Raw genomic sequence first — 24562 nt, 5'->3', positions numbered from 1 at the left:
CCCCAGGACCTGGGAGGACAAGGAGAGGCCAAGCAACCACTGCACATCATGAAGGACCCCTCCTGCCGGGACTACCACACCTGCCTTAGATAGAATGTCACACTGGGTTTATATCCTCCCTGAGTGAGGAGAATGGAAGGTTGCAGAAGGTAAAAGGGAAAGTTGAGGAACGTGGGGAAGATGCTAAGCTATGATCTGACTATTGATTGCAGTTGAGGAGCAGAGTGATCTCTATGTGCACTGACTGGTCTGTATGTGTAACGATATATATGTTTTTGCTTTGGTTCAGTGTCGTGAGTATTTTTAAATGTTCAAAAGGATTCTGGTTATAGTCTTTTCCTTTTAATATGGCCCCAAATTTAGCTTGTCCTATGTAACAATCACAAACTAGGCCTTAATCAGAGAACAAAAGAACACACGAAAGGGAAACATCTGTGCTGACAGGAAGTACTTCTGAGAACCAAGAGTGAAAAATGGAGACTCCCTTCACACCAGAAGCCACAATAGCTTAAAAATCTGACTTACTTTTCTATCAAATCCAGTGTGACTCCAGGCACCAGACTAACACATTTCTGCATGCAGAACCTGCAAAGAAAGAGAAGACAGTGAATCACAGCAATGGGATATGTAATGGGAGAATACAACAGTCCCAGAGAAAAAGCAAAGAGAGGAAGCGGGGCATGGGGATTCCCACAGTGAAAAGGTAAACCAAGATTTTCTTAATTCTGTCAGCTCTTAGGTTTATGAAGAAAATCTCCCTGCAGCCTCTCAAAGAGGCAGGAACACTGAGCTGCAACCGGAGGTCTTCAGTGGAAGGAGAAAAACAAGTCTACAGGTGGTGAGGCAGATCCCCCCTTTGCGGGGCTGGGGGCGGGTCCTCGTGAGAGTCACCGGACAGAAAGCTTCCACCCAGATGATGGAACAGGCTCCACTTTTCCATTTTTCCTTCTTAAGGAAGTAAAGCTGGAGAGAGTGATGGAAGGATCAGTGAACCACCCCGAGGCACACAAAAGAAATTTGTGGGAGAAGACAAAGAAAAGTGAATTCAATTATTCGCTCAGTCGTGTCCGACTCTTTGCAACCTGTGGACTGTAGCTTGGTGTAGCCCACCAAGCTCCTCTGTCCGTGGGATTCTCCAGGCAAGAATACTGGAGTGGGTTGCCATTTCCTTCTCCAGGGGATCTTCCCGACCCAGGGATCGAACCCAGGTCTCCCACATTGCAGGCAGATGCTTTAACCTCTGCGCCACCAGGGAAGCCCATATCATTTTAATTATCATAAAATCATAGGAGCTATGAGACTTAATCTTTGCTGCAGAGCCATCCTGGAGGGCTGGGTGGGGTGGAACTAGGGCTGGGGGACTGGCCAGGCATCATCTAATTTGTGTGCACTGACAGGAGGTTGAAGACCATCTCTTCCTGTCAGGGCTACTGGCACATGGCAGGATAGAATCAATGGTCACGAAGAGCGAAAAAGCAACTTAGCATTGGTCGCAGGAGAAATGTAAAGCATTTAATTCACCTGCTTTAAAAATGAAGAACAAATAACCCCCTCTATGAAAAGAGAAGCAGGCACAGAGCAAATACACCCAAAAAACGCATTTCTGCATCACTAGATGGACGTGAAACGTGGAGGAAGGTTGGAGAAGCCAGTGTGCTCATGGGAGGGGATGAATACAAGGACCAGGCCACATTCAGGGCACATGAAGTGAGAGGTGTACAGTGGATGGGTAAGGACGAGGGAGAAAGACAAGGACATAGAGACCCAGAGGTCAGAAGATGACAGACAAGACCATGATGACAGCGTCTGGTGCGCAACTGGCTCCTGACATGTTGGCCCTCCAGCTGGGATGGGGGAACCCTGAGAACCCAGCCCCACAGCTCACGGCTTCAGTGAGCAACACCTTGCTCAGCCACAGAGCAAGTTATATTTCTGGCTGTGGCTGAGCTGGCCAGCGCTCTCCATTCACAGGGCAGCAGAAACACCAATGAGACAGAGCCTGTCTCCCTCGGGCACAAGTGACTGGGCTGCCCAGATGCTCCACAGGGCCAGTCAGTCCATCCGGACAAATCCTCCTGTTTCCTTCCCTATGGGAGAGCTCGGCCCGCCCGCTCCCACACATCACTGCAACCGCCCACAGGCAGCTCTGACAGTGGCTCCACGTGAATCAGGATCGCTCTGTGGATGGAAATGGTTTACAGGAAATGTACCTTCCAGTCCAATTCTGAGGCCTATGCAAACAGGACTGCTCTGATGTTTTTTCCTCTGCAACGTGCTTACTGATTGGACCTTGGCATTTCTATAATGACAGAATAGTCTGTACCAGACTAATCCTTTTGTCAATAACAACAGTAAGCTCTGGGTAAAATATAAAAAGCAACCACTTGAAAGCATCAAAGAGTAAACAAATTCAGGCAGAAAGGGAAGGTACGACCCTTACAAGAAGAGTAACCTCACAAGATCCGCCTTAACCAGTATTTCCCACACGTGCTCCCCAATTCATAAAGCATCAGGGATAGCTCAACTGGAAGGAGATCAGAAGCCCAGAGCTTTGGGGGAAGTCTTAGGAAGGAGGAGCCAAACTCTCCTAGGACCCTGGGCTGACCTGGGCACTGCACAGGCACGGGATCAGACCCCAAGGAGCCCTGGGGACATCAGAGCTGAAGGGTACCGAGCAGAGATTTCCACGCCTGCTCACCAGCAGATGCGCATAGACAGGGACAGCCAGTGCCACACTGGGGAGCTACGAACACCTGGGGCTTTCCACTGTGGGGTGTGGCCTGAGCTACAACCATGGTTCAGGTAACAGAGTTGCACCCCCCCCAAACCAGGAGCAAAGATGACTAGTCCTATAGCCGAGAGACTACAAGGTCAATTAAACCATCTACAGCTAAACAGGAGGAAGTTAGCAGAATCCAGACTTTCTCAGTGTCTCATTCACAATGGAAAGTATTCTAACCTAAAATCAAGAGAAAAATAGTTAATAAAAATAGATTCATTGTTGACCACATTTTGGAATTAGACTTTGTAAAAATAACTTATTAACTGGGAAATAAGTATTATCATAAATCTGCTGGAAATATAAAGTTAAGAAGGAAATTAAAAATAGGGACACTATGCAACTTTAAAATATGCATGATGTGGTATGAGCAGCATGGATGAACCAGTGACTGACAGTCCACAAAACTACATCAGCCTGTATTCATTCCCTTTGCACCAGAACTACATCAGGCAAAATCAGAGACAATAAAAATGGCTCGACAATTCCACAAAGCTGGATATTAGTAATTATAACAATAAACACAACAGCTGGCAGATGTTTAGTGCTGACTACATTGTGCTGGTTGCTGGAGCTCATCAACAGGCTGGGCCACTTTTGACTCCTCTCTGTCTGACTTGCTCTTTCCGAACTGCGGGGGAGTTACACAGCGCCTGACCACTGCTCACCGCCTGCCTGCTCACCCTCCAGGCCAGGGTTTCTCAGTTGGGCACTAAGGACACTGGGGCCAGATCATTCTTTGCTGTGGGGGTGGCATCCTAGCCTATACCCATGAGATGCCAGCAGCACCCCATCCCAATTGGGACAACCAAATAGGTCTCCTGACGCTGCCTTATGTCCTTCACCTCCTGAGGACACAACCCCAGGCCAGGACCCAGCATCCCTCACATTTTCCAGAACAGCCTCTCTGCTTCCTTTCTTGCCTGTGCTCCCTACTTCTCTCCCAGGAATTCTATACCAGGCAGCCAGAGCGAGCCTTTTATGAGGAAATGCGGGGATAACTCATTTCATCTTGACCCTCCAGAGGCTTCTTGCCATGCAGGATGAAATGCAGCATGCTTGCCTAGCCTCCCAAGGCCCTGCCCTGGGCTTCCAGTCACTGCTCTGACTTTACTTCCTCACTCTCACTCTGCTTAACCAGTTCCAGTCACCCAGACACACTTTCTTCTCCTTCCATCTGCCAGGCACAGCCCCATCTCAGGGCCTTTGCACAGGTTGCTCCCTCTTGCCCCAAACTGGAAGGTTTACTCCTTTGTTTTACTCGGATTTCTTCTACCTTCGCTGACCAGCCTAAGAAAATAGCACCTTCATTCTCTACTCGTGTACTGTGCTTTTTAAAAATAGCATTTCTTGCTACCTTAATATATATTTGGATTGCTTGTCTTCATCATAGAAGACAAGCTCAGTGAGGACAAGGACTTCTTTCATTGTGTTCATCAGTGTGTCCCGAGTACTTAGAAGGCTGCCCTAACATACAGTTTTAATACTCCATAAATGGTCACCAAGTGAATATGGTATAAGATTGATTCCTAATATTTCATATATCTTTTTTTCCTGTTGCTCTTGCAAGTGACTGGCTTCAAGATTTTTATGAAGAACAAATTAATGGATGCTAAAAAGAAAACTCAACTCTGTAACTTTGTAGTGTCATATAACTGCTGGATGCTATTGTTTCTGAGAATGGAAATATACTAATTTTTTTTCCAATTAGAAAAAATCCCATACATTTATCATAAGAATTAAAAGTATAGAAAATTACAAGTGAAAATTACCCCCAAATCTAAGATAACAATTAACACTTTTATATTTACCTCTTACAGAAAACTGAACCATGCTGATTTATTTTGTGCTGGGATAAAATAAAATCAGTCCCTGGAAGAGCCCAAACAATACAGACGATGGGAAAGTGGAGTTGGTCCTGCAGCCCAACCCCACTGCCGACTGCCCCTCTGCATTGACTGTGCCTAGCACACATGTACAGTCAACATCTACACTTGGGTTTTGTTTAGCTTTTGTTTCTTACCATAAGAGAATCTGCCATACACACTACAGCTTTCCCCTCACCCCCAGTATTTTCCAACATTCAACAAAGTTGAAAGGATTTTAGAGTTAAGCTCCTGGATCCCACCACCTAGGCTCCACCATCAGCATTTGATTACATTTGCTTTATCACATTTCTGCTTCTCCATCCATCAGTGCATCTCATTTTTCATGAGACAGAGGAAGTGGTATACTTACTTCCCTTTAAATTCTTCAGCACACAAACCAACGTTCAGTATTTGCTCTTTGTTTTTTAACTTTTGATGTAAAATTACATATAATGATGTGCACACATCTTTAACTGTTCATTCACTGGGTTTTGACAAATGCATGTGCCTGTGTACCCAAGCTGCTACAGGGACTTCTACCAACATCCCAGGGAATTTTCTTTAGCCCTTTCTCAGCCAATTCCTACTTCCTCCCATTGCCCCCAGGGGCAAATACTGCTCTGATTTTTCCACTGATTTTTACTCCTCGGTTCTAGAGTTTCATATACAAGGACTCATTGAGTACGTACTTTTGTATAAGACCTCTTCCAGTCAGCATGATGCTTTAGGTATTTATCCATGCTTTTGCTGGTTTCATGAATTTACTCTGCTCCCCTGCTGACTGGTATTCCATTATATGAAAAGATTGTCGTTTATACATATGTTCTATAAGTTGTCCTTGTATATATCATGGACAATACAAAAGCTGATGCACAGAACACTGTTTCTCATGAACATGAGTGTGCTGTCCTCAAGATGTATTTGTAGCAATGGAACTGCCTGATGAATGGGGGCCCCTATTGAATGACCAGCCATTGTCTGATGGCTCTCCAGAGGAAAGTGTCATTTAAGGTCACATCAAAGCTGAATATATCCACTTTTTAACTTCTGGAAAATACTGCGTTTATCAACATAAAAGAAAAACAACCCTCGTTCCTACTGATAGGTGAGAAATGACACATCATTGGAATTGCTTTGATTATTATTGAGGTTAAATACGAGCTAATAATTTTTCCGGTTCTTTGTATTATTTTTTGGCTTATTGCCTGTTTATGCCCTTCTTGTCTTATTGATTTTAAAGTGTTTTACACATTAACAAAACTGAGGGTGGCTTTGTTATATATTACACAATTTTCCCCCAATTCATAATTTTTTTAAAGTTTTGTTTTTTGCTTTCTTTGCCATACAAACCTTATAATTAGTATTAAATAAAGCCTATCACTTCCTTTACAGCTTTTTAATTCTAATAATTTTTCCAGTACTTTTGTGTTTTCTTTTTCGCATTTAAAACCTCAGTATATTTGGAATTTATTTTATCATGGTAAGAGGTAAGGATTAGAAAAATTTCAAATGGTTAGCCCTGTGTCCCAAAGAATACTGAGTAATTCACTCTTTTTCCAAATGATAAATTCTTAAATAGATTCTGTTTCTGGAACTGTACTCTGTTCCATTGACTAGAATGTCTGCTCTTTTTCTACCTGAACCTTCAAAATGTATTTTAATAACTAGTAGTTTTCTTTCACAAATCTTATTATTTTTTTAAAAATTTCCATGGGTATTTGTAAACATTTATCCTTCTACTTGATCTTTAAAATCACTTTATCTATATGTGTCAAGTTTATGATTTAATTTATGGAGAATTTATACTCTTAATCTTCTGGCTCTCACCATGCAATAATAATGTGGTCAGTTCCTTCATTTATTCAAACATCCTTTCATATTAATCAGTAAAGTTTTATGAAATTTTCTATACAAATGTCCAATATACTCTTAGCTCATTTATGTTGTGTCATTGTTATCGTTGCTACTGTGAATCAGATTTATCTTCCTACCCCAAATTTCCTTGTTATTTTTAATATATAAAAAGGATAACAGTTTTAAGGAAATTGTAAAGTATATCATATATGAAGAGTATACAAGATACAGATGTGAGTTTAAGGACTAATAAAGTAAATGTAAGCACCACCCAGATTAAGAAATAGCACATTACAAAATCTAAAAGGTCCCCTGTGTCCACACCATGGTATCTGCTACCATCCCTTCCCCAGAAGTAGCCTGGACTTTTATGGTTTATAGTATTGATCTATGTTCACTTAGTAATCAGTCACTTTGCTGAATGTTCATGTTATTGCTAATAATTTTTCAATGGTTTTTATTGTGTAAAGTTAAAATTCAGACCAGACATAAATAATGCGAATTTGCCTTCTCTTTAGAATATGTATACTTTCACTTTGGTTTTGCACCTAATTATTATATTGACTAGCATTTCCAGAAGTTGTTGAATGAATCACACTTAGTATACATCCCCGCTTTGTTCTCATTACATTAATGAAACAGTATCGAAGCATTAGTGCAGGACGATAGTTGAGAAGAAAATTTCTCTTATGTAAATGAAGTATTCTTCTATTTTTATTATAAGGTTTTATTAAAATTCATTTTTAATTTTATCAAGTAACTATTCTCCTCTCACCTATTAAGATGATGAATTATATTAATAGGCAGCCTAATAGAAAGTCATCAGAGCAGTCCTGGAATGATTCTCACTTGGCCAAAGTTTTTTGTGCTTTTATTATACTGCAGGATGCTAAGTGCTAATATTTCATTTTGAATTCATCTGCATTGTGTGTCTATGTATATGTGTGCGTGTGTATTAATATCTGCATGTGTATACACACTGCATTTGTCAGGTTTGGTACCTCAGTCGTGGTAACTTCATGAGAAGAAAGAGAAAACTTATACTTATTGAAATATGGCTTATGTTTACACATTGCTTTGTTACCAAGTGTTCTAGTCCATATTTTAAGGATAATTATCTGCATGTTGAATCTTCACCGTTTTAGTTTTCTTGCTTCTCATTATTTTTTTACTGCTTTCTGTCTCCTGTATTTCTACTTCTGACCAATTTTAAAGTCACAAACTTTAGAACTAAATTTGATTTCTTAAACTTTTTCTTTCTCTTTGTTGGTTCTCTTTGCATCTTGATGTAATGTTTTGTCAATCTCAATATTTATTCATTTTTTTTCAGAGACCATTCTTCTGTAACTTCATTGAGGATACAAAGTGCATGCTGTCTCCTTTCTGGAGCTCCCTTTGACCACAACTGAGTTTAAGCTGATGAGGTGATTCAGGGTGGGAGCTGGTCACCAGAAGGACCAAACACTGGATAATAGATGGCAACTTCCAGCCACATGCTGACCTCCAACCTCTGACCTCAGGAGGGAAGGGGGCTAGAGACTGAGCTCTACAAAGAATCTTGAACAAAGGGATTCAGAGCGCTTGCAGGTTGGTGCTCTGTGGAAGCGGAGTGCCTTTCACTCTCTCCCACGCACAGGTGACCCTGTCCTCCAGCGAGAAAGACGAGCTCTCAGCGCTCCCTGTGCAGGTTTGGCCTAGCACCTGGGTCAGAGCTGGGAGAGCCAGGGCAGGAAAAGACCCATGGGACCGGATCCCCACTATGAGTGTTATTCAAGGTTTCTGATTTCAGTCCCAAAAGTGCTGCCTGCTTTCTGGAGTCCTCAGGTAGCTGCGTTCTGAGCAGAGGCTGTACTGAGCATGGCCATGTCCTTCTCAGGGGCTGGCACTGGGGTTTCCATGGACGGTGATGCCGAGGAAGCTTCACAGATAAGACTATTTTAACCTAGTCCTTCTGAACGTGAAAGTGCACTGCCAGAGATGTCAGGCTTTTAAGGAGTTTTGGGAGACAGCCCAAAGTGGCAGTACACTATTAAAATAAGACAAGCAAGTTCCTTGACATTTCATTTAATCCAGCAGGTTAAAAAAACAAACAAAAAACCTACATGAAATAGTGTGTCGATTATCTGGTATTTGAAGCTAAATTTAAAAGTATGCCATGTGTATTATTAGGAGAAAAAAGGCAGAAGAGACTTTTCTAATTTATAACCTTTAAATAGCTATCACTTTTAAATGTACAGAACTCTCCTCAGGAGCTTCTAGGCCAGTAACCAGGACAAGATACAAATGAGGTTCACGAGTCAGCTGTCTAAGCTGCTGTCAGCTTCAGAAGCAAGCCAGCTAAAGGGAAAACTAATTATTTCATTAGACAGAGAAACGCACACCATCACCTCATCTGAGTTTCCTGCCAAAGGACGGAAGCTGACCCCACTTGTCTCGTTCCGAAGGCCAGAGCCTCAAGGATATCCCAGGGGTTCCTTAAGTATTTGCCCGGTGAAAGCAGAAAGAACTTTCAAGGGAACAGTGCTAACTCCACAAGGGTGCCTTCACTTTGGTTCAGAAGAGATGAAAAGGTCAAGACAATTGCAGTCATAAGAAAACAGTTTTTTGTTTTTTTTTTAAATTTATTTTATTTTTAAACTTTACATAACTGTATTAGTTTTCTAAAAAATGCGTATTTAAGTATTGGTGGGTAGATAGCATTATGTCTGTAATTTACTAAAAATAGCCATAAAAAGAAAATGATAGAGCAAGTAACAATTTTAAGATTTGGGGTGATGAGTACAAGGGAGTTTGCTTTATTATTCTCTTGACTGTTGTGCAGAATGGCTGAAAATTGCCCTGTAATGAAAAGTAAGTGGAGAGAGAAAGAGAGGGTCAAAGCAGGTGATCCTATGTCTATGAGTCAATGTCAGGAAACTGTTCCAAGGAAAGATCTAATTTCTCAAAACTTGAGCAGTTTGTTTCTATTTTTGAAGAAAGTCAAGATGTGAAGAGTGGCTCCCAGCCCCTCCCAGCCCAGCTCATCCCCACGGTCGTTAGCAGTGAAGCCCCAGCACTGACTGGCGAAGGCAGAAAGCAACCCACTCTCTTCAAAGGGCAGCTCTCTTCCACAGAGCTCATGCTCATGACCCCCAACCACAAGCCACAGGAAAGAGACGGAGCACACAACAAGCTTCCATGTGTTTCTTCCCAACTTTCCGGGGCCTGTTTCCATGGAATTCACTGGGTAAAGTTAGAATTCTGCTTGTTCGGGACAGCCTCACGTGTTCCAGCCTTCTCAGCCTGATTCAGATCTTAAGTTGTAATTTTACCTGATAAGCTGAAAACAAGACTGTATTTACCCCACTCCTCTCACTCAATAACCCCTCCGTGAGCCCCACTGCATAGTTCTGATTTAGCAGGCGTCTTCATGAGCCGGCAGAGCTGAGGAAAGGCTGAGAGGCGGTGGCGGAGCCTGCGGTCCCCTGGGAATGTGGTTCTCTAGTATTTATATTAATATAAAAGGAAAACAGGGCTGAAAGACTGAAGGGAGTGTTTGCCAGTAAACACACCTGTTTACTCTCATACAGAGCAGCTGGGCCCTCATCTGTCCTTATCTAGGATGTAGGATGGCCCCAAAGCAGACCCAGAAAGTTAAATTTATGTAAAAATTAAATGATTCTTTTAAATTCAAGAGCCAAATACTAATTAAGTTACACTCTTCCATCATATTTATTATTATCTTTTTCTTGCCGCTGGATGGGCTCTTTCTGTATTAAGAAACTACGTTCTTGACCCCCAATCTTCTGTCTACATTCGAAAGTTCACTCTGGGGGTCAATTTACGCCCGTGTGCACAAGGATGAAGAAAATCGAGGTGAACAGAGGCCACCCCTACCCCAGTGATGAGGAAGGTGGTGCTGTAGCACCAAATTCTGTACCACCTATCATTCAAGTGACAACTTCCAGAGAGCTGACCCTATTTAAAAACACAGGCCCATGATACGCTGAGAGCAGCAGTGCCTGTGAGCTACACGGCGACCTGCGTGGATCATTTTAGAACCAGTCAGTCCCCATTACAGAGAACTGAAGCTGATGTCACTGCAGAACTCTGAAGTCCCGGCACGTCTGGTGGCCCCGAGCCAAGTCCTGATTCTTCTCCAGATACAAGTGAGAGGAGGAATCGGCTGGAAGGAATTTTAAGCAGGACTGGAGACCAAGATGAGCCATGCAGTGTCACACTCCTTCCACGATCAAAAGATACAAACAACCCCTCCAGCGCGTTACAGACGCTTTACTGAAATAACGCAGACATTCATTTCTCTTCCTGCCTCTGTAACCAGCAGACGACTCCCTGCCCTGGAGAGCTGGGGGCTGGGTTGGAAATTCAAACAATGGTCTTGTGCATGCCCAGTCAGTTCAGACCCGGTCACTGGGCTCCCATCATGGGAGAACTCGCACTTCCCACTCGTCAAGTGCATGGCAAAACCCATGCTTAAAAATGGCCACAGCAGAGCCTCTTTGGAATAAGCCCCAGGTGTTTTAAACCTGGGAGGTTCTTACTGTTAAAAAATTCTTCAATCTCTGACTCAGTCCCTAGGTTTAACACCTAAATGATTCCTGGGAGGAGAACACAACATGGAAAAGAGGCAACAGGTTTGGTATTTTAGGACAGAAGCTGTGAGCTGAGCCGATATTATGTGATGGGAGATGTCTGGGTAACCCTGAGCAACCCCCCTTCCACACCCCTCCAACCTCAGCCTGCCCAGAAGCATCTCCAGGGATTCAAGGAAGATTAAGATCAGGACGAAGTCATTAATGAAGTAACTTCCGTGGTCAGACAGCTTATACATTGGCTATTATTATTATTATTATTATCCCTACTTCATGTGGGAGAAAGCTGAGGATCAGAAGGTTCTGAAATCACCCAGTGACAAGGCCAAGCATACAGACATGTGCCACGGCGTTCCCATGGGGACTAAGGCCACTAGACCCAAACTCCCAAATAATGTACCTTGTACTCCTCCTGACAATTCAATGCATCGTCTCAAACTCGATCAGGGAAAGCAGAAAGAAAAGAGGATACAAGTGTAAGATGAAAGCTTATAAAGAGAGAGACTCCTTCAGCCGTGCAGGGAAGGCCACAGGCAGAGTGGAAGCCACCAGGCAGGGTGAGTGGTCCAGTCATAGGCTCTGGAGAGAACTGACTGGAGTGCCTGGACATCCCTGTGTAACAGGTAAAATACAGGCAACAGAGAAGTAGCTTAAACAGCAAACAAATGAGAGGTGTGCACATCTCAGGTCTGGTTTTAGTTCAACCTGTGCTCATCAATAAAGGCCAACAGCCTTGCAGGAATACTAGAGCCAAGTCTCTCCTTCCTGGGCTTCCTAGGTGGTGCTAGTGGTAAAGAATCCACCTGTCAATGCAGGAGATGCAAGAGACAGGTTCAGTCCCTGGGTCAGGAAGATCCCCTGGAGTAGGAAACGGCAATCTGTTCCAGTATTCTTGACTGGAAAGTCCCATGGACAGGAGAGCCTGGTGGGCTACAGTCCATGGGGCCACAGAAAGTCGGACACGATAGAGTGACTGAGCACTCCTGCCTGCCTGGACCACAGCTGACAGGCCAGCTGCACAAGTTTGGCCTTGTTATTGTTGAGTCGCTAAGTCGTGTCTGACTCTTTGCGACTCCATGGACACAGGCTCCCCTATCCTTCACTATCTTCCGGAGTTTGCTCAAATTCATATCCATTGAGTTGGTGACGCTATCTAACCATCTCATCCTCTGGCGCCCTGTTCTCCTGCCTTTGATCTTTCTCAGCATGAGGGTCTTTTCCAAAGAGTTGGCTCTTTGCATCAGGTGACCAAAGTATTGGAGCTTCTGCTTCAGCATCAATCTTTCCAATGAGCATTCAGAGTTGATTTCCTCGCAGTCCAAGGGACTCTCAAGAGTATTCTTCAGCACCACAATTCGAAAGCATCTTTGGCTCTCAGCCTTCTTTATGGTCCAACTCTCACATTCGTACATGGCTACTGGAAAAATCATAGCTCTGACTATATACTTTTGTTGGAAAAATGATGTCTCTGCTTCTTAATATGCTGTCTAGGTTTGTCATAGCTTTCCTTGGGCTACAGCCTATGCAGTTGTCTTCCTCAGGATTTAAATCTTCCTGGTTTAAAGTTGGACCAAATTTGTATAACCAGCCCCATCCTCTTCCTGTCCCTTCTAACACCTAAGCTCTCCCTATGTGCTTTTCTGCACTCATATCTCCAATCACACCAAGGAAAAGGAAACACCCCAATACGCTTCCGAACATTAATAGCACCAACATGATTTTAATTCTTATGATAAATATCAATTAAGTATACTCTGATAAGCACCCGCTATCCCAGCTGCTTTATGAACCGTGAGTCTGTGCCCATTAACTTAGCAGCAGGTGGACACAATAACATTACTGATCTGAGGACTGTGTGGGGACAGCCACCAGGCCAGGGTGGGTTTCCCATGCAGACCAAGCCTGGCAACGCTGGGTCAGGTGCAGGGCAGGAAGCCCAGCCATTCCATCAGCTTCCCAGGGTTCTCACAGAATTAAATCCACCAGAAAAACAGTTCCCGGGGATGGAGGAGCACTGCTGAGAAACTGAGCCAACTCCTGGCATTCTGGCAGCAAATGAGTGAATTCAGGTTGATTTTCCAATTACCTTTTAGATGAAATTGAGTTCTTTAACATACCAAATACACAATTTGTCCTTGGACTCCCAAGCCAGGTAGGAAGCTTGGAAATCACTCCACGAGGGTGTTCATTGAGTCACTCTAGCTGAGTTAACCTACTTGTCTCATGGGTTCTGGTTTAGGTGTCAGGTCAGTGGCCGTGGGAGGGTAACGTTCAGCCTCTGAACTCTCAATTGTTTCCTCTCTGAAAGATATCTCCTTCTAGTCTACAAATGTTTGCCTATTAAAAACAAGAGGAACATTAAAAAAGCAACTAACTTAAAGCCAACATCCATTTCCTAAGTGATACATCTTCCCCTGAAAAGAGCATCTGATCCTCAGCCCCTCACTTCCTTAACACAGTTCACACCTGTGTGGCCTTCCCTTTTTCAAAGTAGCCCCATGCCTTCTGGCTGTTTCTGCCTTGGGTGACCGAGGACTTCTTAACTAACTTCAAGGCCTCTCCCAATCCTCAATCCCAAAGGGTTGCCAGAGGGTGTGGGGGTCTGGCTGCCCTCTCCCCTCACTTCCTCTGGCCAACTTTCTTGCTATATTTGGACTTGAAGAACCCAGCGCATCCTCAATGAGCATCCTCAACCACACTGAAACCCTGGTGATGGACCCCAGTGAAACAACTCCTTCAGGAGGAGCTTGTCTCATCTCACACAACTGCGGAAGCCTCCTGAGCCTAAAACAAAGTGACAACTGATCCTTCCGGAGTCAGCAAGGACCCCACCCTCCCCACCTGACAGAGTCCAGCTCTACTCTCTTCCTTCCCTCCTGGCCCTCAGATCTCCTCTACCTGGAAAGCCTCCATCCCACTCCACCCCCGCCTCCCCTTTTTTTAGTAGGAAGAAGGCATCAGAAGGCCCCGAAAAGCCTTTATGAGTCACGTCGGCAAACCCTGCTGCTCTCCGCTTGGGCAGTGGGTGGGGCTAGGGAGCGGCTAGCTGGAAACGCCCAGGTGTCTTGAGTTTGCCCACACCCACTTGGGAGCCACTGCTACAGCCACCTCCAGGTCTTGCCCACCCCAGGAGTGCTCTGTCGGGTGTGGGTCTGTGCCTCTGGACGCCCGTTTCCAGTGGCACCCAAGTAACTATTACTGATCCACGTATATGTCTCCCGAATCAGCCATCGTGCTCCTGCAGGGGAGAGAACAATCCATCTCACTGGCTTTGGAGATGGGACCCTCGACCTGGCACCACACCCCTGGAACAAGATCCTATGGAACAGTCCACCTTCCAGCTGCAATCCACGGCTCCATACTCCACTGCTTTGCAGTCACCCATCTTCCCTCAGGCCTCAGGGTCCCCAGCACATGGGATGCTCTGCTACCACAGAGACCAGCAGTGACCATCAACTCAGGTGCAGCCTCCTCTTCCTCCTTTGAGTCAGACTTTATGATCCCCACCCCCCAGGAAGATGCTGGCTGCCTCCACAGTGAGCAGAGGAGTCTCATCCTCTTCTCCACCCCTAAGAGGTGGAGAGGAGGTATGTCTCTTTAGCAGATGGGGGCTTGGATCTCACAAATCTTTATAATTTAAGTACTTACAAGGCTGACCAAACAGAATACACCTTCAAAACAGGTTATTTCCACAGGTCCATTCAATCTCAGGATAAGCAAACAAGCTGTTCTTATGACCTTGGTGACAAGAGTTAATACTAGAGAGAGGTTTAATGCCCAGTCTCAGCACCTTAACGTGGCCTTCACATCCAGGTTAAACATTCAGAGTGAAGCGTGTGGACATTAGGGAGCAAATGACAAGAAGCTAAAAATACAAAGAAGAAGCTGACATCTCATGGCTTCATTTATACCATGTTAGACACTGATGGGACTCCCAGGTAGTGCAGTGGTAAAGAATCTGTCTGCAATGCAGGAGACCCAGTTTCAATCCCTGGGTTGAGAAGATCCCCTGGAGAAGAGAATGGCAATCCACTCCAATATTCTTGCCTGGAGAATTCCTGGGACAGAGGAGCCTGGCAGGCTACAGTCCCTGGGGTCGCAAGGAGTCGGACACGACTGAGTGACTACCACACACACACGATGATGGGGTCACTATGCTACTGTCTGCAGGGGTTTTACATGGTCACATGGTTCTGTTATTCAAAACATGATGCTATTTAAGAGGAATCATCAATTTCATCTCAGCACAAGTAAAATGAGAATGAAACTGGTTCATGCAATATGCTGTCTAGCTCAGCACGAAGGGATTGTTTTTTTTAATTCCATAAGGGTCATGAAGGTGTGCTGTTAAGTATGCAGCTGTATACATTAACCATTTTTGAAGCAACAGGATTTAATGTTACTAATTTTGCATCCTTAGGCACACAAATCAGATAAGTCAAAGTACTAGTTAAAATGCCCAGAAGTTTAATAAGAAGATACAAATAAGCAAATAAATAGTTAACAAGTAACTGTTTTATAAAAAGGGATATAATTCAGTTGCTCTGCAAGTATGGTTTCAAACAGGGATTAAAACTAATTTGGAACATAGTGATGATGGTATCAAAGCAGCAGAAGACAAATGACTTTGTTCCCATTGGCTGCTGATCATCAGGAGGACCAGGAGGGAGGGAGGCTGGAGGGGGTGGAATGTTATTTTATGAGCATCATTTCACCCAAAGTTGATTTCCTGGAATTATATTAATAACTCAGTGGCTGTAAGAGCCCCACTGTGAGCTGAACTGCATATAATCTTTATTCTCTCCTGAACACTGCTGTTCTGTTAAAAGAATATTCTGTTCACACTTGTTCCCCTTGAGTCTTCCACTCACGTTACATACTGATGTGTTCAAACTCGCACAAAAGACTCTTAGACTCACTGAACTGCCTAATGAGATCCGTTTGAGATAACACATTCCACATACTCTTGTTAGGTAAACACTGGAGAAGAAGGGAGAATATGAACCAGTATGGATGTGAGAGTTGGACCATAAAGAAAGCTGAGCACTGAAGAATTCATGCTTTTGAACTGTGGTGTTGGAGATCTTGAGAATCCCTTGGACTGCAAGGAGATCAAACCAGTTAATCCTAAAGGAGATCAGTCCTGAATATTCACTAGAAGGACTGATGCTGAAGCTGAAGTTCCAATACTTTGGCCACCTGATGTGAAGAACTGACTGGAAAAGACCCTGATGCTGGGAAAGACTGAAATCAGGAGAAGGGGATGACAGAGGATAAAATGGTTGGATGGCATCACCAACTCGATGGACATGAGTTTGAGCAAGCTCTGGGAGTTGGTGATGGACAGGGACGCCTGGAATGCTGCAGTTCATGAGGTCGCAAAGAGTCAGACACAGCTGAGCAACTGAACTGAACTGAACTAAGTAAGCCCCAACGTGAACAAAAATAAAAAGGCAACTTGCCCTTCAAAGAAAAATTTACTTAATACTTTTCCTTAGGGAAATAAGATGATTTTCAAAAGGCCCTATGTGCCTAAAATTTTTTTAAAAGATTTTTTTTAATGTGGATCATTTTAAAAATTCTTTATTGGATTTGTTACAATATTGCTTTTATGTTTTGGTTTTTTAGCTCCGAGGTGGGATCTTAGCTCCCCCACCAGGGATTGAGCCTGCACCCCCTGTATCGCAAGGCAAAGTCTCAACCACTGGACCACAAGGAAAGTCCCTTAAAATTTGGTCAAATTTGTCAGTATTTAGACAGTAATTCTGCAAACATTATTTCTTAGCTTTTTACCATTATTGATTACATTGAGCCTTGGGACAACATTTTAACACTGATATCTGATATTTAAAAGAAAGAAAAGGAGACATGATTTTAAAATCCTGGTATCTTGCAAAGGGTGGTCTTCCTAGTCCAATTCATATATGTGAACTTTCTAAGATGTCAGCTGTCCAGAAGGCTGTTCACAGTTCCGCATCAGTGGAACAAATCATCACAGGTGTACACCTCTTTTGTATTGCTGTTTTCTTCCCTACTTCCCCAACCTGTCTCAAACTCCACAGGCACCCACCCACATCTATTTAATGTATGCCCTTCCATATTTTAAGTATATGTGCAAACTTGCAAACTTATTTATACTTTGTTGGTGTTTACAAAAAAAGTATTGTATTTTTTATTCTTCACCCAATATTATGCATTTAAAAACATTTAAATCAACTTCAATGAGGTGCAATTTACATACAGTAAAATGCACCCATTTCAGATTATAACAGGAAGCATTTGACAAATGTATGTCTGTGCAACTAATCACTCCCATCCCCTCACAGGACATTTCCATCACCCTAAAGCGCTGTCCAGCCCATCCGTTGTCTCTCTCCAGCAAGTTCAGATCTGCTTTCTCTCACTATAGTTCACACTGAGAACATCACAAAATTATAAACTATGTACTCTTTTGGGGTTATCTTATTTTAAGCAGTGACTTATTCACGTTATATTGAGAGCATGTTCTTTATTGGCAAGCAATAATACACTAAGTGTATGTCCCTAAATTGGCCCATTCACCCATGGATGAACATCTCTCTGGGCTGTTTCTAGGTTTCGGATACCGTGAACAAAAGTCTGACCACTCATTGAACATCTTGGTGTGGACACATGTTTTCATTCCTCCTGGGTAAATATATAGCAGAATTGGTAGGCTGTATGCGAACTGTGGAAAATTCTGAAAGAGATGGGAATACCAGACCACCTGATCTGCCTCTTGAGAAATCTGTATGCAGGTCAGGAAGCAACAGTTAGAACTGGACATGGAACAACAGACTGGTTCCAAATAGGAAAAGGAGTTTGTCAAGGCTGTATATTGTCACCCTGTTTATTTAACTTCTATGCAGAGTACATCATGAGAAACGCTGGACTGGAAGAAACACAAGCTGGAATCAAGACTGCCGGGGGGAAATATCAATAACCTCAGATATGCACATGACACCACCCTTATGGCAGAAAGTGAAGAGGAACTCAAAAGCCTCTTGATGAAAGTGAAAGTGGAGAGTGAAAAAGTTGGCTTAAAGCTCAACATTCAGAAAACGAAGATCATGGCATCCGGTCCCACCACTTCATGGGAAATAGATGGGGAAACAGTGGAAACAGTGTCAGACTTTATTTTTCTGGGCTCCAAAATCACTACAGGTGGTGACTGCAGCCATGAAATTAAGACGCTTACTCCTTGGAAGGAAAGTTATGACCAACCTAGATAGCATATTCAAAAGCAGAGACATTACTTTGCCAACAAAGGTTCGTCTAGTCAAGGCTATGGTTTTTCCTGTGGTCATGTATGGATGTGAGAGTTGGACTGTGAAGAAGGCTGAGCGCCGAAGAACTGATGCTTTTGAACTGTGGTGTTGGAGAAGACTCTTGAGAGTCCCTTGGACTGCAAGGAGATCCAACCAGTCCATTCTGAAGGAGATCAGCCCTGGGATTTCTTTGGAAGGAATGATGCTGAAGCTGAAACCCCAGGACTTTCGCCACCTCATGCGAAGAGTTGACTCATTGGAAAAGACTCTGATGCTGGGAGGGATTGGGGGCAAGAGGAGAAGGGGACGACAGAGGATGAGATGGCTGGATGGCATCATTGACTCGATGGACGTGAGTCTGAGTGAACTCCGGGAGTTGGTGATGGACAGGGAGGCCTGGCGTGCTGTGATTCATGGGGTTGCAAAGAGTCGGACACGACTGAGCAACTGATCTGATCTGATCTGATTCTTCCCTGGTGGCTCAGTGGTAAAGAATCCACCTGCCAACCAGGAGACATGGGTTTCATCACTGGATGGAGAAGATCCCCTTGAGCAGGAAATGGCAACGCACTCCAGTATTCTTGCCTGGGAAATCCCATGGACAGAGGAGCCTGACGGGCTACAGTCTATGGGGTAACAAAAGTCAGACACAGTGACTAAAACAACAACAATGCTATGTGTGTATTTAAAGTTATTAAAAATGGCCATACTATTTTCTAAAGTAGCTGTACTATTTGCATTCCAACAGCAATGTAACAGCATTCCAGTTACTCCACATTCTTGCCAACATGTGGGCATCTTTCATGTGCCTATCTCTCTATCTTGCTGTTCACCTATCTTCTTTGTTAAGCATCTATTCAATCATTTGGCCACTTTAAGTTGTCTTCTCATGGTTGAGTTTTTACAGTTCTTTATATATTCCAGATACAGGTCTCTCTCAAATACATGTACTGTAAATCTTTTCAACTAGCTTGCCGCTTCTCTTTTTATTTTCTCAATAGTGTCTATCAAAGAAGTTTTTATTTTAATGAACCTCAATATATCAATTGTTTAATGATTTGTGCTACTTGTGGTTTGTCTAAGAACTTATGAACACTTTCTCCTATGTTTTCATCTGTAAGTTTTATAGTTGTCTTTTAAATAGAAGATCAGAAATTAATTTTTTGTTTAGTGTAAAATAAGAGCGGGGTTTTATTTTTGTCTTTCCTGAAAGGAAAGCCAGATGGTCCAGTACCATTTGTTGAAAAGACAGTCCCTTCTCCACTGAACTATCTGGTTTCTCTGTCCAAAATCAATTGATCATATATGTGGGGGTCTATTTCTGAACTCCATATTCTGTTCCATTGATATACATGGCTATATTTACACGAATACCACAGTCTAGATTATTGTGGCTTTATATTAAATCTTGAAATGAACCACATATCTCTGTTTCAAAATTGTTTTAGCTAGACTCTTTGCATTTCTATATAAACATTAAAATTAACTTATCAACTTCCAAAAAAAAAGTGATTTTTGACTGGGATATTGCACTGTATCTATAGATCAATTGGATCTATAGAATTAACATTTGGATAGAATTAACATTTTAAAATATTAAGTCTTCTACACCATAAGCATAGTATAATTCTCCATTTATTTAGGTCTTTCTCTATAATGTTTTATAGTTTTTGTGCACAGGTCTAGCGTATATGTTGTTACATTCATCCCCAGATATTCTAGAATTTCAATGTCATAGCTAATAGTATTTTTTTTAATTTCAATTTCCAACTATTAGTTACTACTTTATAGAAATGCAGCTGATTTGGGGGTATTGATCTGATATCTTGGAACCTTGCTAAAACGCATTATTAGTTCCAGTGACTTTTTTGAAGACCTTGTGATTTTCTTTTCTTTTTCTTTCTTCATTCATTCATTTGGCTGCACTGGGTCTCAGATATGGCACGCAGGATCTTCTCTCTTTTGTTGTGGCATTCAAACTCTTAGTTGCAGCATGTGTGATCTAGTTCCCTAACCGGGGATCGAACTCAGGCCCCCTGTGCTGGGAGCACAGAGTCTTGCCCACTGGACCACCAGGGAAGTAAGTCCCTCATGTTCTTCTATGTAGATAATCATGTTGTCTGTGGAGAGATTTTTTTCCTTCTTTGCCAGGCTGCATGCCATTTTATTCTTTTCTAGCTTACTGCACTGACTATGACTTCCAGTACAATGTTGAAAGAAATGGTGAGAGTGAACATTTTTGCCTTGTTTTCAGTCTTCTGGGGAAAGTGTTTAGTCTTTCGCCATTTCAACTATAATGTTAACTGTAAGTTTTTCTTAGATGCCTTTTATGAGCTTGAGAATGTTCTCTTCTATTTGCAGTTTGCTGAATCAGTTTGTCATGAAACCAGTGCCAAATTCTGTCAAATACTTTTTATGCGTATATTGAAATAACCAAATAGGTTTTCCCCTTTATTCTGCTAATGTAATAGATTATGTTGATTGATTTTCACATTAAGCCTTGCATTCCTGAGATAAGCCTTACTTGATCATAATACTTGATCCTCTCTCTATACTGTTGGGCTTCATTTGCTAATATTTTGTTAAGAACTCTTAAGCCTATTGGGACTATCCTGGTGGTCCACGGTTAAAACTCCAAACTTCCACTGCAGCGGGCACAGGTTTGATCCCTGATCAGAGAACTAAGAATCTCCATCCTATGAGGCACAGCCAAAATTTTTTTTTAAATATTAAAAAAATGTTTTTTATACTTGGGTTCATGAGGGATCTTGTCCTGCAGATTCTTTTTTTCCTCCTCTTGCAGAGTCTTTGACTTTGATTTTCAGGATAAAGTTAGCTTCTTAGAATGGGATGGGAAATGTTCCCTCTTCCTCTTATTTTCTGAAAGAGTTTGTATGAAGCTTGGTATCATTTCTTTTTTAAATGTTCCCTAGAATTCATCAGCAAAGATATCTGGGCTTGGAATTTTTCTTTGTGAGGGAAAAACTAGGGAGTTCAATTCCTTTATGAGATATAAACTATCCAGATTTTCTTTCTCTTCTGTGTCAGTTTTGTTAATCGGTGTCTTTCACGAAATTCATCCATTTCACCTAAGACACAAAATTTATTAGCACAAAACCCTTCATACTTAAAGTATTCTGTTACTATCCTTTTAATGCCTGCTGGATCTGTAGTGATGCTCTTTGATTTCTGAAACAGGCGATTTATAGCTTTGTTTTTCCTGACCATTCTAGTTACAGTTTAACATTTTTGTTGAACTTTTCAAAAACTATCATCTATTTTCATGGGTTTTGCACATTTCTCTGGTGTATCTTCTATTTTGTTTATTTTTACTGTTTTCTTATTTCCTTTCTTCTACTTACTTAAGGTTTGATGTGATTCTCTTTTTCTGGTCTTACAGAGAAAGCTTAGACTGTAAATTTTAGACTTTTCTAATTAAAATCTGTTAACATCATTACGATTTTGAGATTATTTTTGGTGCATGTAAACCTAGTTCAGTAATTTGATATTTAGTAACATATTTAGTAATTTGATATATCAGTAACATGATATTTAGCCCACGATCCATAAACACTGAGTCAGTTATTTCACAAACAGTGCAATGAGAAAGGTTATAGCACACGTCTTGATGTGGAGTTTACTGCTAAGAAAGAAAAAGTGCTGCCAACCGAACCAGGCACGTTATTTATCAAAAGATGGTACTATATCTCAGCTATGTTCAGATGTGAAAATGTACCTCCTAGAACTGATGAAATATGACCCACTCTGCACACAGATAATTATAAACATTGTATCTTGTCTTACGGATGACCAGGACTTCTAATACTGAAGCACCACCAGAGAGAACCCTTGCCTTATTCCCAGTGTCAAAGAGAGCGCATCTTTAGTTTCTCCACTAAGCATATTTGCTGGAGAACCCTGTACAACCTTTACCAAGTAAATGCCCATGACTCAACTTAAACATGCTGGATTAAACATGCATATGGATCTCAAGAAAAAGAGTAAGACAAGGACAAAGAGAGAAAATTATGAGAAGCCAGTCATCACGTAGATCATCTGGAGTGTCAGTGCTGGGGTCAGGACAGGGCTTGAATCCTGGCTCTATCAGTTACGACCACATAGCCTTAATTCCCTCCTCTTGAGAGTAGGGCTGAAGGTAGGCCATGCCACACAGGCTTGCTGCAGGGGCTGAATAGGTTGATTCATGTAACGGTACAGCATAATGTTCAACAATTGTGAACTACTTTTATTACCACAATTTAAAATTTTAACCAAGAGTTGGGCAATTTGTAGCGACTAAGCAGAGAGAGACCGAAGCCCTAAACCTCCAAGGGGAAAACCCAAAAAGAAGCACCCTCATAACGGGGAATCTCTGAAAGAATGAAAACTGAGGTACCAGACTCGCTTGAAGGAGAAGCCAAGGATGAGAGTGCTGGTCCAAAATTTGTATGAAGAGCAGTAGAGCCCTAGGACTGCTCCTCCTGATTGGGAGAATTCTAGAGAAATTACCCAGAGGGCCTCTGGACGTGGAGACACGATGAACAGCCCAGGGCTGCCTTCATCTTTAGGACTGCCTTTCTTCATATTCCTGTTTGTTTACTGCATTTCCCCCCAGGGTCTTTACAGTGAACATCTGATTTTCCTTTTATTTTTTATCTTCGTTTTCTGACTAAATGTATTAAATCCTAGCTTGCTTTAACTACATCTCACAGACATGAAAAGTTGTGCTCGCACTGTCATTCAGCTTTGAATATTTCATAATTTTTTTTAAAAAGTACTCCCTCTTTAAGGGTTTTTTTTTTTTTTTTAAGAATAAGATTTTTAGTTTTCAGACATTTTAAAGGGGCTTCCCTGGTGACTCAGACAGTAAAGAATCTGCCTGTGATGCAGGGAGACCAGGTCTGATCCCTGGGTTGGGAAGATTCCCTCAGAGAAGTGAATGGCTGCCCACTCCAGTATTCTTACCTGGAGAACTCCACGGATACGGGAGCCTGGTGGGCTACAGTCACTATGGTCACAGAGTCAGACACGACTGAGTGACTAACACTTCTGCTTTCTTTTCATTATCACGCTCCAACTCTATTGTATGGTGGTCTGAGAATAGATTTTACATGGTATCAATTCTTTGGGATCATTACAGCTTTCTTTGGAGTCTGGTACACAGTTTTGGTTTGTGAATGGTCCACCTATGCTCAGTTCTCTGCTTGTTGGGTATATGGTCCTATATGCCTCCATTAGACTTAATTAATCCTGCTATTAAAAAAATCTAAACTATTTTTCTTACTTTTTATGTACTTAGTCTCAGCACCTACATTCCTGGTTTATTCACTTCTACCCAGAGTCTTTTTGGTTCCCATCTTACATGTTTCAAGGCCATGTTGTTTGATGCATATAAAGTCACGATCAGAGTATCTTCTTGATTATCTACTCTTTTTACCACAATAAAACATTTTTCTTTGTCCTTTCAATATTTTTTTAATCTCAGATTCTTCTTTGATGCAGATCAAAATTGTTACTCCAGCTTTTTTTGTTTTGGTTTCTATTTCTCCTCTTTTATCCTTTGATTTTCAACCTCTCAAATATTTTGTTTTAAACACAAATCCTGTGATACATGCTGTATCATGATAATTTTTATGCAACATGAAAATCACTGTCCTTTGAGAGGTGAATTCAACTCACTAAGGACTAACTAATCACTTTCATTTCAAAACTTATTCCAGACATCTTATTTCACATTTTCTATTTACCTTGCTTTTCTTTTTCTACCTTCTTTTGGAGAGAAGAAATTCTCTCTCCTCATGCGAACACGATATATTCTATTTTCATTCTTTTGGTGGTTATCACTAACACAGTGAGACCTAAACCTATTCTTAATTTTCATGATCAGTATCTCAGATATTCAAATTTCTACCTTTCTGGTCATTCACTCTTTCCATCTCTATCTCTTTGGTGGGAACTCCTCAATCCAGTCTTCCAGTTCTCTAATCTGTCCTTTAGTAATATTCATAAAGCTACCTTTCAATCCACCCCTTAAATTCTTTACTTCATCAATTATATTTTTAATGACCCATATCTCCAACTAATCTTTCGTATTTCTTCCTAGTTCCAATATTCTCTCTTATCACTTCAGGTATGCTTATTCTCACTCTGAATTACTCTTCTATGGTGTAGTGCTCTTGATTT

General features: G+C 42.1%; 1 protein-coding gene across 6 annotated transcripts in view; it reads right to left on the bottom strand.

Moving 5' to 3' along the window:
* Positions 1 to 24562, bottom strand: part of RPTOR (regulatory associated protein of MTOR complex 1) — a 325171-nt gene that overhangs the window by 128014 nt on the left and 172595 nt on the right. For all 6 annotated transcript variants that reach the window (XM_044938670.1, XM_006064164.3, XM_006064165.3 and 3 more), the window contains one exon: positions 526 to 585. In XM_044938670.1, the coding sequence (XP_044794605.1) occupies positions 526 to 585 (60 nt within the window). The remainder of the gene's footprint in view (positions 1 to 525; positions 586 to 24562) is intronic.

Source organism: Bubalus bubalis, chromosome 3 (genome assembly GCF_019923935.1).
Source record: "Bubalus bubalis isolate 160015118507 breed Murrah chromosome 3, NDDB_SH_1, whole genome shotgun sequence".
NCBI classification, from domain to species: domain Eukaryota; kingdom Metazoa; phylum Chordata; class Mammalia; order Artiodactyla; family Bovidae; genus Bubalus; species Bubalus bubalis.
The sequence above is the reverse complement of the archived record's forward strand: the minus strand, read 5'-3'. Positions and strand labels throughout refer to the sequence as shown.